This window comes from Vidua macroura, chromosome 17 (genome assembly GCF_024509145.1).
Source record: "Vidua macroura isolate BioBank_ID:100142 chromosome 17, ASM2450914v1, whole genome shotgun sequence".
Lineage (NCBI taxonomy): Eukaryota > Metazoa > Chordata > Aves > Passeriformes > Viduidae > Vidua > Vidua macroura.
Window position 1 is genome coordinate 6,952,304 of NC_071587.1, and position 13,295 is coordinate 6,965,598.

General features: G+C 42.3%; 1 protein-coding gene across 1 annotated transcript; it reads left to right on the forward strand.

Annotated features, from left to right (window-relative positions):
* The first annotated feature begins 64 nt into the window (after positions 1-64).
* On the forward strand, positions 65-11,041 carry LOC128815852 (protein-glutamine gamma-glutamyltransferase 6-like). The gene is made up of 12 exons (XM_053992921.1): positions 65-257; positions 601-840; positions 1,357-1,475; positions 2,755-2,883; positions 4,103-4,280; positions 5,100-5,235; positions 5,623-5,726; positions 6,514-6,756; positions 7,306-7,632; positions 8,619-8,776; positions 10,450-10,583; positions 10,888-11,041. Exons 1-12 carry the CDS (start codon positions 65-67, stop codon positions 11,039-11,041), a joined length of 2,115 nt encoding a protein of 704 aa, XP_053848896.1.
* The last annotated feature ends 2,254 nt before the right edge of the window (positions 11,042-13,295 follow it).

Here is a 13,295-nt window from a genome sequence, read left to right on the forward strand (position 1 = left end):
AAAATTAGTACATTGGACACAATGAAAAGGTGTGCAAGTCTGAAGGAAAATGTTTTTAATTAGCATGTCTTGTGTCTTTCTAGCCCTAAAAATAGGAAAAGTCAACTGGCAATCCAAACTAAATAAAGCTGCACACCACACCTCTGATTACAGCAGCACAGAACTCATCTTGAGGAGAGGACAGCCCTTCAACATCTCTCTGAACCTCAAAACAACAGCACAATCTTGGGACAACCTCACCTTTATTGCAAGCACAGGTAATCTCCCCATGGCAGTCACCTCATACCCAGGTTATTCCAGCTCCAAAATACTTGTGCCTTACAGGTCTACATGGCACATCCTTGAAACATTAAGATTTGTCCTGTTTCACTCAGGAGTCCTTGTCCTTTTAGGCTCAGGAGTTCCAATGTTAAAGTTTGTCTCGTAAGGCAAGAGACAGTTAATAATTCAAAGGGAGGCAGGAGCCATCCTCATTTCAAAACCAAGGCTCTATCTCTGCTCCTAAGGACATCCCCAGAACACTGCATGTTATCCTCATAACACAGTTCACCCCTACCTCTCACAAACCACCATCCCCAGTTCATCCATTCCCTCTGGCAGGACCATCTCCAGCAGAATCCCAGCAGACCAAGGCCATATTTACCCTTTCTGAGGAGGGTGCCAGTGGCTGGAGTGCAACCCAAGAGCCCAGTGAGCCTCGCTGCCTGAACTTCACCATCCTCAGCCCAGCCGATGCCGTCATCGGACGATACAAACTCCAACTCCAGGTCCTTGCTGGGAACAAGGTCTCTTCCAAAGTCCTGGGCCAGTTTGTGCTGCTCTTCAATCCCTGGTGTCCAGGTATGCTCTGATGTATCACCTCCTTCAAATAACTCATTGTCTCAGCCAGGAGACCTGGGTGTCACAGTAAAGTCTGTACCCAACAGTCACAGCTACAGAAAGTTGGTCTTTTGCTTAACATCAAGGATCAGGCTTTTGTCCCTTCTTCAGTGTTGCAAGGCATCAAAGACCCAGACTCTTGCTTGTAGGATAAGAAATCAAAGGCAGTAAATATTCCAAATATTCATTCTAGAATTTTTTTTCCTCTGATTTTTGCATTCAGTTGTAAAACAAGTAACATGTACCAGTAAGACACATACTGTGCTTACTGAAGGGACAGGAACACAGTCAGTTCCCCTGAAAGGAATTTCATGCTTATTTTACTCAGTCTCTAAATGGCTACAGAGGTGTAGCAGGGAGTCCTAAGCCTGGATACATGGGCAGTCTCACCTGATCCCTAGAACTGCCCTCTATTTGAGATGTTCAGTTAGAGCAAAGCAATTTCCTTCCAGCCATCATGTCTCGTTCTGCTTGTAGATGATGATGTCTACATGGCTAATGAAAAGGAGCGGCAGGAGTATGTCCTGAACGACAGTGGAATCATATTTCAGGGAGTGGAGAAAGATATTCAAGAAGAAGCTTGGAACTATGGACAGGTAAACAGCATCACCTCTTCCAGAACTTTCAAAATAAGAGTAGTGGATAAATGGGGTCTTGAGGAGAAAAAGATCATTCTCTCATAGTATAAGAATTCAATATTCCTCACTTCAGATTTTCTTGCAAATATGTATCTCATTTATCATTACACTACAGAGAGCAGCATCAGGATCATTTCCCCTGTATGGCATGTGCTCATACAGAAATAAAAGAAACAAAGTATAATTTTAGTTTTCTTCTGCCTGTTACATAAACTGGTAACACTGTACTTGGTGGTGTTTTTTTTTTTTTGTGTGGTTTTTTTTGTTGTTGTTTTTTGGTTTTTGGTTTTTTTTGTTTGTTTGTTTTGTTTTGTTTTGTTTTGTTTTGTTTTGTTTTGTTTTTTTTGACCCTTGTAGAGAGCAAAGAAAGCCTCTGGGTACTGCAAAGCCAGTGCATGTAAATATTTATGCAATCTGTTCAGTAATGGGGCAGAAGACGCTAAAAGGATTCCCCAAATGTACTCAACTGAAACAACTTGTGCTGGAATTTTTGAAAAGCAGTTTAGCCCTCCAAGTGTAAGCACTGCAAGCACAGTCAGAACAACAGCCCATCTCCAGCCACCCAGCCATCCTGCAACTGCCCGTGCCAGCCAGAACCATCCCTGGCCACTTTGTGCCCTCCAGGTGCACCAGCATTTGCAGACAGCATTTCTATTGATCCTCCTGATCCCGTGGCTGCTTTTACACTGATAAATGAAACAAGGCCAGAGTTCCTTTCTGTCTCAGAGGTCAAGGGCCATCCTTGCCTGGCCACATCCATCCAGCCAAGCACTGGGCCATTCTCTGGGCCCAAGCAGTGTCTTGGTGACCCTAATCCACAATAATTATTTTTGTGGGTTTCTTTCAGTTCAGATCACCCGATAAGAGGTGGAGGCAGCCCATGAGAGTAAAGCTTTCATAACAGACAGGTGCCTGAAGGGGCACGGCAGGATGTGGGAGGGTGTGACCCCTGCTGAGCCCAACCCACAGTGGTCTTGTCTTTGCCACCAGGCCACATAATGTCCTTGTGAATGACAGTGGCCACAGCCTCACACTGTGCTCAGAGACATCTTTAAAATACTATGGAGAGTTGGAAGCTTAATGGTTTTCTTCTTGGCCCAATTTTCTTCAACAGTACAGAAAACTCCTCTATTTCCAACACCTTCCTCCCATGCTTGGAGAAGGAAACTAGGTGGGGAGTTTATCTTTAGGTTTTCTTATGAAATCAGACTTAATATATGGCTTGTTTTGATTCCAGTTTGAAGAAGACATCCTTGATATCTCTCTGGCTGTTCTGGACCGGAGCCTGAACCACCGTGAGGACCCAGCAATGGACGTCTCCAAGCGGAACAGCCCTGTCTATGTCAGCAGGGTTATCAGTGCCATGGTAAAGTGATCCAGCACTCACAGCTGGAAATGCACCTACCAACAAAACCCCAGCCCACACTCACACTTCAGCGTGAATTCCTCCATGTTTTACAGGCGTAGCCAAGCAACAAAATAGCTACAAAATAGGTAAAATGGAGATTGATTCTTCTTCTTGAGTCGTTTGCTCACGACTGAAGGAATGTTTCCAAGAACTTCTGAGGAACATTGAACCTCACATGTATTTTCCTGACAGATTTTCAGTCCATTAGATCTTTTCAGTAATTTGGAAAGCCTTTGTCTATTCTGAAATCACTTGCTAAGTTTTTCAAACACCAAGAGAAGCACAAAATATTTTGGAAAACTGATGCTGGTTCAGCTGCATTTTATGTCTGAATTTAGCATTCTTTACTTAAGGGATATTTGTTCAGTGAGGTTTTTAGCATTTCCTGCAACAAATAGTTACAACTCCTCAGCACACACCTATCCTCACAAACACATAAATGCACAACTAGGCAGTTGAAAAGTTTTCTGTTTTATAAATAATATATGCCTCACCACATTTCTTATCAGATTCCTCCTTTATAACTAATGTTTTTCAGCCTTTTGGACAGCACTCACTTTAGGCATTCTCAGCTTCAACATAAAGTAAATAACTCTACTCAGATGTACAAAATTACTATAACTACAAATAATTAAGGAAAAAAATATTTAAAATAACTTACTGTATCCTGTACCACTACACTTGATACTTAAACAGGGCTCTACAATAGATGTGTACAAATATATGCAACCACATCTAACAAGTCTGGGCAAGCTGTAAGTACTATCTGCACATATGCAACGAATGCACATTCAGAGAAAAGAAGGATTTCTCAAGGCTTCCATAAATCACTTGAGAATGTGAAGCAGCATGAATGCACAGTCTAGCAGAGTAATGACATACAAGGAGGTGAGATCAACGCATGAAACAGAGAAAACATAAACAGGTGTCAGTCAGTACATTTGGGACCACTTGTACTGAAAACAAGGCAGTTCTGAATCACCAGATTCTACAATCTGGTCTGGGTTTGGTCCAGTTGTGGCCTTTGAGCAGACAAAATTTATCTAAAATTCAAATATTCTGTCCCACCACCCCATCAACAGGAACAGTGCTACCCGCACAGGGTCACTTCTAACTATTTCCCTCTCTCTCTTTTCCTGTAAATACTTTAATTCTCTCATGAGAAGGACTCTTTCAGGTTAACAGCAACGATGAGAAGGGAGTAGTGGAAGGGAAGTGGAGTGGGAAGTTCCGCTCAGGAACAAACCCCCTGCGCTGGAGCGGGAGCGTGACCATCCTGCGGAGGTGGTACCGGGCCAGGTACAGACCCGTCCGCTACGGCCAGTGCTGGGTGTTTGCAGGAGTCACGTGCACAGGTACACTGGGAGAGGTGGAAATGACACCACAGAGGCAGCTCACCACGAGTTCTGCAGGCTGAACTTTGTGACAATTCTGTTCAAGCTGTTTCGACTTCGACAGGGAGAGTGAGGAGCCTCTGCTCTCCACGTGTGAAGGGTTAATCCTTCAGTTTTCAGGTGGAAATAATGCATGCCAGCTTTGTGGGTAAACACAAAGCTTTGTGAGTAAACAAAAACCAAAGGCGTTTTCCAGGCTGGGCTGGTGAAAAGAGCAAGGTTTCCTGTTTCAAAGCTAGGATTCAAAGAAAATCCATCTCTTAAGTCCATCTTTTCACACTGCCAGTTTTCTACTGCTGTATCTTACCTGCTGGGGACACAAGAGTAAGTCACAATTCTGAAGACCTGTAAAGGGATCTGCAAGTCAGGAAAATAATTTCATCCTAGCAGTATCCAGTCAGAGCTGCTCTGAGACATAAGAACCTCTTTGGGGAAAATACAAAGGAAAATTGAGAGGTCTATCTCCGTAAGTGGAAAAAGAAACAAGGAACAAACAGAGGGAAAATGGGAAAGAGAAGAGGATAAAGAATCAAAGATTAAAATAAATGGGTGAACCAAACTCTTATTAAAAAGGACATGACAGCTAAGAATGTCATGTCAGTGGAAGTGTCTTTTAAGCAATTTTGCACAATGACTGTGACTTGCATTATAGCTGGAGGGAAATTTCTGAGGGTTTGTTTCACCACTGAAAACATACACTAAACTGTGTGACCAAGAAAAAAACTTTCTATATGTCTGCAAAATAGGTTTACAGAGCTTTTATGGTATTCTATATTGCAGTACTGAGATGCTTGGGAATACCTACTCGTGTTATTACAAACTTCAACTCTGCCCATGACAAGAATCTAAATCTGAGTATTGATAAGTACATTGATGTGTCTGGAAACAACCTGCACTTGAGTGAAGACAGTGTGTGGTAAATATACATATCTCTTTAATATTTCTTCCACTATATTCCCCCCTAATTAAAATATCTGGAATCATGCTCCTGAAAAACCACCCCAACCTCATGCTCCCAGTGATACAAAACTCCACACCAGACCTTTGGCTTTTTGCTCAGGATTGTCCAATATTGAATTATTGACTCTGAATAGAAGTATTTTCCTTTTAATATTTCTTTTTCATAACATCCCAACATTTCTCAGAGGTATAACACAAAAAGCTGGCAAAAAAAAAAAAGGGGAAGGAGGTACTCATGTAAGGAGTACAGCAGCTGCTCTCTCCACAGAGTTTTCATTCACTCAATTAGGATTATTTCTTGCATTGTACAAATCTGATATTCTACATTCTACCTCCCTTGCAGGAATTTCCATGTCTGGAATGAAAGCTGGTTCATTAGAAGAGACCTCGGCTCTTTTTATGATGGATGGCAGGTTCTGGATGCAACGCCCCAGGAAAAAAGCAAAGGTAACATAGTTGTAAATATAAAAACCTATAGATAGTATTGCTCCTAAAGATTACCAGGAGTAAAAAATTGAAATTTGAAATTACCAAAAATTTCAGGACAATTCTCTTCTATATATTCCCTGTAGATGTAGCATTAATTCAGGTGCACAAGAAAGTGATAACCACATCAATCTCCAGTAAGGAGCTTTTCTGTCAGCTCTGGATTGCTGACCAGCATAACAATTCTTTCTTTTTAAATTTCAATTCTCTGCCTCCACAAAAGCCAGCACATCTTATGTTCACTTATCTCACCCTTGCTTGTCTTAGCTCCTCACATCACACAGTCCCATTCTTCACTACCAGGTTTAACAAATTCAGTTTCCTGGCTCTTCTCAATGCACACCCAGCACTGTTGATTCCCATCTCTTAGGTTTGACTGTACTTCTGACTCCTCTCCTTTCTCCTGACAGCTTTGCATGCAGCCTTGCAGCCTTTGGTGGGTGAGAACATTTCTCATGGCACACATCACCAGAAGCTTTAGCTCTCCCTACCAGCCCCCTCTGCAGCCCCACCTTCTGATACAAAGTGCATGTGGAATCTCTGGGCATGCTGTTACCACATTACACAGACATAAAAACACTGTACTTGACCCAAATGTGTCTTTGGAGTGTCTGCCTCTCCCTCTTGCTGTCAGCATGAGGATTTATGTTGTTTTACTTCTCCCAAATGTGTCTTTGGAGTGGCTGCCTCTCCCTCTTGCTGTCAGCATGAGGATTTATGTTGTTCAACTTCTCCCTCTCTAATACAGGCATCTATCAGTGTGGTCCTGCCTCCACCAGAGCCATTAAGGAAGGGGATGTGAACCTGGATTACGACAGCCCATTTGTGTTTGCAGCAGTGAATGCTGACTGTGTTACTTGGATTCGCTATAGCAAGAAAAGAAAAGAGAGAATTTATTCTGATACCAGGAAGATTGGAAAATTTATCAGCACCAAAGCAGTGGGCAGCAACTCCCGCGTGGATGTCACTGCTAATTACAAATATCCAGAAGGTAAATTCTTTACTACAATAGTTGTGCCACTGATGATCAGATGTGAAAAGAATTAAGGTCTTTGTTGGACTGAGTACTGACAATTTCTTTACGTCTAGAGCCAAGTAATTGTGAATCTTCAAAGTCTTAGGCTCCTTATCTGTTGATATTGATTCATTTCAATTCTCCAGCCATTCTGGAGAGGTGCTTTGGGAGAATTTCTGCAAAAGGGTTTTTTCACCCTTCTCAGTTTCAGAGGAGATGGCAACTGCCCCACCTTATGGGTAGAACTGAATCTCCCAGAATTATCTTTCTACTGCCCACAGCTTCTAAGAGGTGCCCATGAACAACTACCTGGAGCTGATGGGCAGGTTTTACTTTCCAGCCTTCATGGCCATGTACATTCATTTGCTTTTGTGCCAAAATTCACATTAGGGTTAGACCTCACTTTCTCCTCTTGAGTATCTTTGCCGTTCTCAGCTTCCCTAAATGTCTGAGATCAGCCATGGCTCCACTGCACTATACCCAGTACCTACATGAGATCTCTGAGCATGGTATCTTCCAATGCAGGATCCTTGAAAGAAAGGCAGGTGTACAAGAAAGCATTGAAGCTGCTTGGTGTGAGAAGACCTGGGAAAAGAAGCAAAATTCCAAGACCCAGAAGACGATTCTCAAGGGCACAGCCCGCTCAAACCCCCAGCATCTCAGGGAAGCTGCTCCTTGATGCACCTCCTGTGGTTGGCCAGGACATCCTCCTTACCTTGACACTCAGAAACTTGATCTCAGATTTTAAGACCATAAAGGTTAAACTGAAGGCTTCAGCCATTCTTTACACCAGAAAACCCAAGGCAGAGATTTTGCAGTTGCATAGGTCTGTTAAACTTGGATCTGAAGAAGGTAATTTTAATTTTATTACAGCTTTTATTACTGGACAAGACGTAGTTTTGGGTTGTGGTCAGATCACATGAAAATAAAGAATGGCTCATGAAGTGTATGACCTGCAAACAGTTGGAGGTCAAGGCTATTCAGGGGAAAAGAAACACACATATTTTCCCTGTCTTAAGCATTTACTTTCAGGCACTGACAAAAAGGAGACTGAGCAGGGTGACCTTTTGTCTAACCCAGCACAGCTACTGTTGGTGCTACATTATGACCTTTTTTGCTAACAGAGAACAACTAAGAGACATAGACTGGAGATTAGTGAGCTGCTGGTTCCCCACAAGCGAAGCAAAAGACAGATTAAAGGGGGAAAGACAAGCCTACAACCTTCACAGCAGCACAACAGCAACCACCAACTGCAGGAAGAGCTGTGCCACCTGCAGAGAGTGGTCTCTGCCCTGCTTTTAGAGGGACAGTGCTGAAAAGTGAGAGGCAGCACAGATGAACAGAACTACCCTCTCAAGCTAATACATAAAACGTTAGAACTCATTCCACAGTTCCAGAAGTAGAAGTCTTTTTCTCACTATACTGAGTTCCATTGCCTTCCTCACTGGCACAGAAACTCTGATTGTGCAAGGCAGAGGCTGAACAGCTGCGTTTGCAAGGGCATTAAACCAACCCACCTTCTGACCTCTGCCCTCTTTGCAAGGAAGGAACAATAAATCCCAGCTTCAGATAAATGAAAAAAGCAGCAGCAGGTATTGCCACATACATCCAGCCTCAGATCTGTCCAGGTACCAAACTATACCTGATCATTTAGTGCTTTATGTAAATGTAAGTAGAAGTCACCCATGAGCATCATTCCTGTCTGTTGGTGTCAACACTCACAAATGTGCAGCCCCAGGGTGATAAGAGTATTACTCCTTAAAACACAGGTATCTTACAGATAGCTGATACTCAGAAAAAAAGAAGAGGGGGAAATTTTGTTTCTGTTTGCATTATAGTGAAAGAGATTTCTTTCAAGATCTCCTACTCCCAGTACAAAAACTCTCTGGTGGATGACAGGAAGATCCTAGTGACTGCTGTGTGCCAGATCAAACAGGGAGCCTCACTTCTAGTTGAGAAGGATATTGTACTCCAGGATCCTTTTCTCACCATCAAGGTAAAAGATAGTCACCTCTGTGACCCTTGAGAGATGTGCTGAGAAGCAGCAACTGGAATTCCTACTCCACCTATTTCTCATGGGAAGGAGTGTGGGAAGTGAAATCATGTCTGAGGGTGATTGGATCTTGTTGCTGTAGTAATAGGCCATATGATACAAATGAAATGAAATACACTTAAAAAAGGAAAATCTTTCAATGGCAGAGCTTTGCTGGGATATTCTTGCCAGTGCTTGTTAATGTGGCACTGATAAAGTTCTCAGTGTTACAGTTACAAGGTAAGTTTACCTAAGGATGGACAGGCAGAATACAGACAAAGAAATCTCATCCATATTTAGACCTCCCCTTTTGTTAGAAAAGTATGATCAATATATTCCAGTTTATTTAGGAAGACTGGTTTTTACCAAAGACACCTTCACTGACCAGCTGATAATGCCTGGGGCTGTGAGTCTCTTTATTACCAATATTCAAAGAAAGTTCTTTAACTGTATCATGCTAAGTGTCACTTTTCACCTTCTGCAACACTTCCCAAGTGATTAATTAGAACTGGAGGCTTTCTCTTCTTTCCACTTTTAACTGACTTTTGACAAATGTTGTACAATGAATAAAAAGTGGTTCTTAGCCTACAGGAAAGATCCTGCACTATGTTTGCCCAGGGACAGTCCTGGCTTTGCATGGCCCATCACATCCACATAAACGAGCTGAACTGGTTTTGGACAGCAGATTTAAATGCTGCATAATTCATGGGATCAAATGCTATCTGCTCATCTTACTGTAAATAACATAGAGGGAATATGGTAATGTGCAGAGTCTTTCAAGGCCTCCAGACTAGATTAGTTGTCCCAACCCACTCTGTCAGTAGCATACAAGAAAAGCAAGGTCACACACAGGAGTAAAAAGTGTGGTTTTTTGCAGGTCTGGCAATTTCTGAATACCAAGTTCTAGTGAGACTTTTTACAAAATCTCTGTGTTGTGCCATGCAAATAACAGAGCCAGTTTATGTAAGGCAGGCACCTGGATTAAATTACTTCAATTCAGTGATTAAGTTTTAAGAAGCATTTATGTTTCTGTGATTGAAACTTCCCTATAAACATGGAGACAGTAACAGAGAAATGCAATTGGGCTGATGGACCTCTCAATCATGTTACCTAATATTAAATTATTTACAAATATATACCAGATATACCAATTCCACATTATCTCAGCCAAAATAAGGTAATGAATATGTTTATTTGCTAATTTGCATTCTTTTCCCTGAGACACCACAATTCACCTCTGTCTCACACCTCCCATGTTCTCCAATCCCAAACCTTTCATTTAGCCTAGTTAAAGCTAATTTAAGGTGCCTCCAGTAGTTCACCATATATGCCAATACTTGTATTCTCATTCTGTTCTCACTCTGATGAGTATCACGAGTATCATGTTATACATGAAACCTTGCACTGACCTAGTTATAAAAGGGACTAAATGGTGGATTCTACAGCAGTTTGCTGATTCTTAGCCACACTGAATGGCTCATTCAAGGCTGAACTCTGTTGTCCCAAACTGTTAGTGGCTCCTTCCTGCCCAGGTGACCCTAAGAGGGTAAGTGGTTTGCAATGGGAATGAAAGGAGCAAAGCATTATGGAGACATGAGACTGATGCTGTGGCTGAGCAGAATGTTTTCTCTCTGTAGGTCCTTGGTCCAGCTGTGGTACACAAGCCTGTCAATGTGGAGGTCACATTTACCAACCCTCTGTCTGATGAGGTGACAGACTGTGTCCTGAGAGCTGAAGGCAGTGGCCTGCTCAAAGAGCAACTCCGAATGCGGTACGTAAACACTTCTGGTTGGTCACTTGTTCATTTGGTGGGAAATCTGGGGTACCAGTGGGTATTTTTAAATGAGTCTGTCAAACTCATGACTTTCATCTGCACCAGCCCTGGACAAAATGCCACCATGTCAGTACTCTCCATACAGCAGATGGAGTTTTTTGCACCGCTTTTGCCAAGATTTGAATTACGGAATGCTCAGGGAGTGGAGAGATGGCATACAGTCTTAAATTTGGGTACTCAGAAGAATACATAGCAAGAAATTTTTGGCTGCTTTAACTTACAAATGCATTCTCTCTTTTAGTGTGGAAAGAATGGCCCCCATGGAGACTTCAACAGTGGAATTTGAAATCATTCCCTACAGGAGTGGCACCAGGCAGCTTCAGGTGGACTTGGTTTGCACCCGCTTTTCAGACATTAAGGGATTTGTGATGCTTCAGGTGGCTCCTGCTCAGTGATATAACCTGTACAACAGTTCAATTTTGCCTGTTTATGAGGCTGGTGCAGTGTTCATGCACTCTTATGACTGGAAGCACAGAAATGCAGATTACTCCGCGAAAATAAAGTGATGTAATATGAACGGAAACTAATAAAAAGGTACCAGAGAATATACTGCAAAGACAGTGTCACCTTTCTCATTCTCTAGCCTGTTTTATGGGCCTTCACACATACAATTACTAGTGGGAATCATTATATAATTAAACTTGAAGGAGAGGATCAAGTGTGATGGTTTCCAGCATGAGAGCCTGTAGCAATAACAGCTGGATTTCCAAGGAACCTAATTTAAAATCACTGGTTTTATAAGCTTCATGGAATGCAATTTAATTATCAAAGAATAATAAAATGGTTTGAGTTGGAAGGAGTCTTAGAGCTCATCTTGTTTCAGCTGCCTGCCGTGGGCAGGGACACCTTCCACTGTCCCAGGCTGCTCAGAGCCCCATCCAACCTGGCTTTGGACACTTCCAAGGATGGGGCAGCCACAGCTTCTCTGGGCAACCTGTGCCAGGCCCACACCACCCTCCCAGGGAAGAATTTCTTCCTAATATCCAATCTAAACCTACCCTCCTCCAGCTTAAGGCCAGTCCCTCATGTCCAATCCCCCTACACCCTTGTGAGAAGTCCCTCTCCAGCCTCCTTCTAAGCTCCTTTTAAGCACTGGAAGGAATTATAAGGTGTCCCTGAAACCTTCACTTCTCCAGGCTTACATCCACTAAATATGTTTTATTCAGTACTAGCCAAAGTGCTATCCAAGTAGCTGACATAATTAAATTCTAGAATTGAATTTATCATTTAATCTTATTGCTAGAATGAAAATACAGCAATAAGATATGGCAGCGATACAACAGAACTCTCTTCTTACGACTGGAAAAATGAGAAGCCACAAAAAGTAGAAAAGTAGGAAAAGGACATCAGAAAGATGTACGAAAACTCACAATTAACAGTCACTCTTCCTCACACCACAAAGCTGCTTAAAGCAGATCATCATTCATGAGGGAGGCATTGTGCCACCCATAGCTAAATCCCTAATGTGTCCAATCACTCCTTGCAAAGTTAACAAGCCAATATAGCAAAGATCTGAATGCTCCTAAGAGACAATTGGACTTTTTCCTCCTGCCAGTCAGTACTGTCCAGGAATGCAGGACATTCCCCCAGAATGTCCCATGCACACAAACTGACCCTGTGACACAGATTAAACTGAGGACTCATTTAAATATTTCTTTGATTTAAAGCCAACGAAATCTTCAAAACACGTAAAATCCCATTTTATTACATTAATTACAATATTTTGTCACCCACACATATACTTAGAGTGGATGTGGAAGCTTGGTAAAACTAGTCAGCCCAGAGAGACTGGAATGAAGGTTGAAAAGGACACATGCACACACACATACACAGGAATTCAGATTTCTCCAGGCAAAGGAGAGGAAAATAGGTAGCTTTGCACCTATCAATTAAGTCTTGCAGGATCTTGGAGAGTCAGGGTATACAATCCTCCATTAGCCTCAGAAAAGGCCTTGAGGTAGTGATGGTATTTCAGAAAATCTCATTAAATCTTACAAGAATGCAGACTGACATTACATTTAACACACAGTACAGCCAAAACATTCAAATTCCTGCAGTATTTGTTCTTAAACAAAATCCAGGCAATTATTTCAGACAGTGTTTGTCACACGAGCTTGGAATGACCTCATCCTAATTAACTACCTGTAAAGGAAGGCTGCAGTTCAAAGGGAAACCAGCGCTGTAGAGCCTGTGCCAAGTGCCAAGCTTTGCAACACTCGCTGGGTTTTCACAGTGTCAGCGTTTCCATCTGCCCTCAGCAACCACACCCAGCTCAGTTTGAGTGTCAAAATGCAGATCTGGCCAGTGCCATGCAGGAGAAACACATTCTTCCTGCATGAGACATGAGACAACTGTTCAATTATGCTAATGATTATTACAGAGAAAAACATGTAAGTGCCCGAGGAAGGATTTAAATTGCTTTTGTCAAACCTACAATCTTTACACAGCCCTTGGTCAGAAGTCAGTGGGAGTTGATGGAGTAAAATATGGCTAATTGTCAGTATTTTTCTTTATAAATATGCAGTTTAAATAAGAGCATGCCCAAGAGGCTGACCCAGCCAGCCCTCATTCCAGTCTGACTACTCCAAAAAAAATCCAGTGAGCACTCACTGATATGACACATTCACAACCATGAATTGGTCTTGAAAC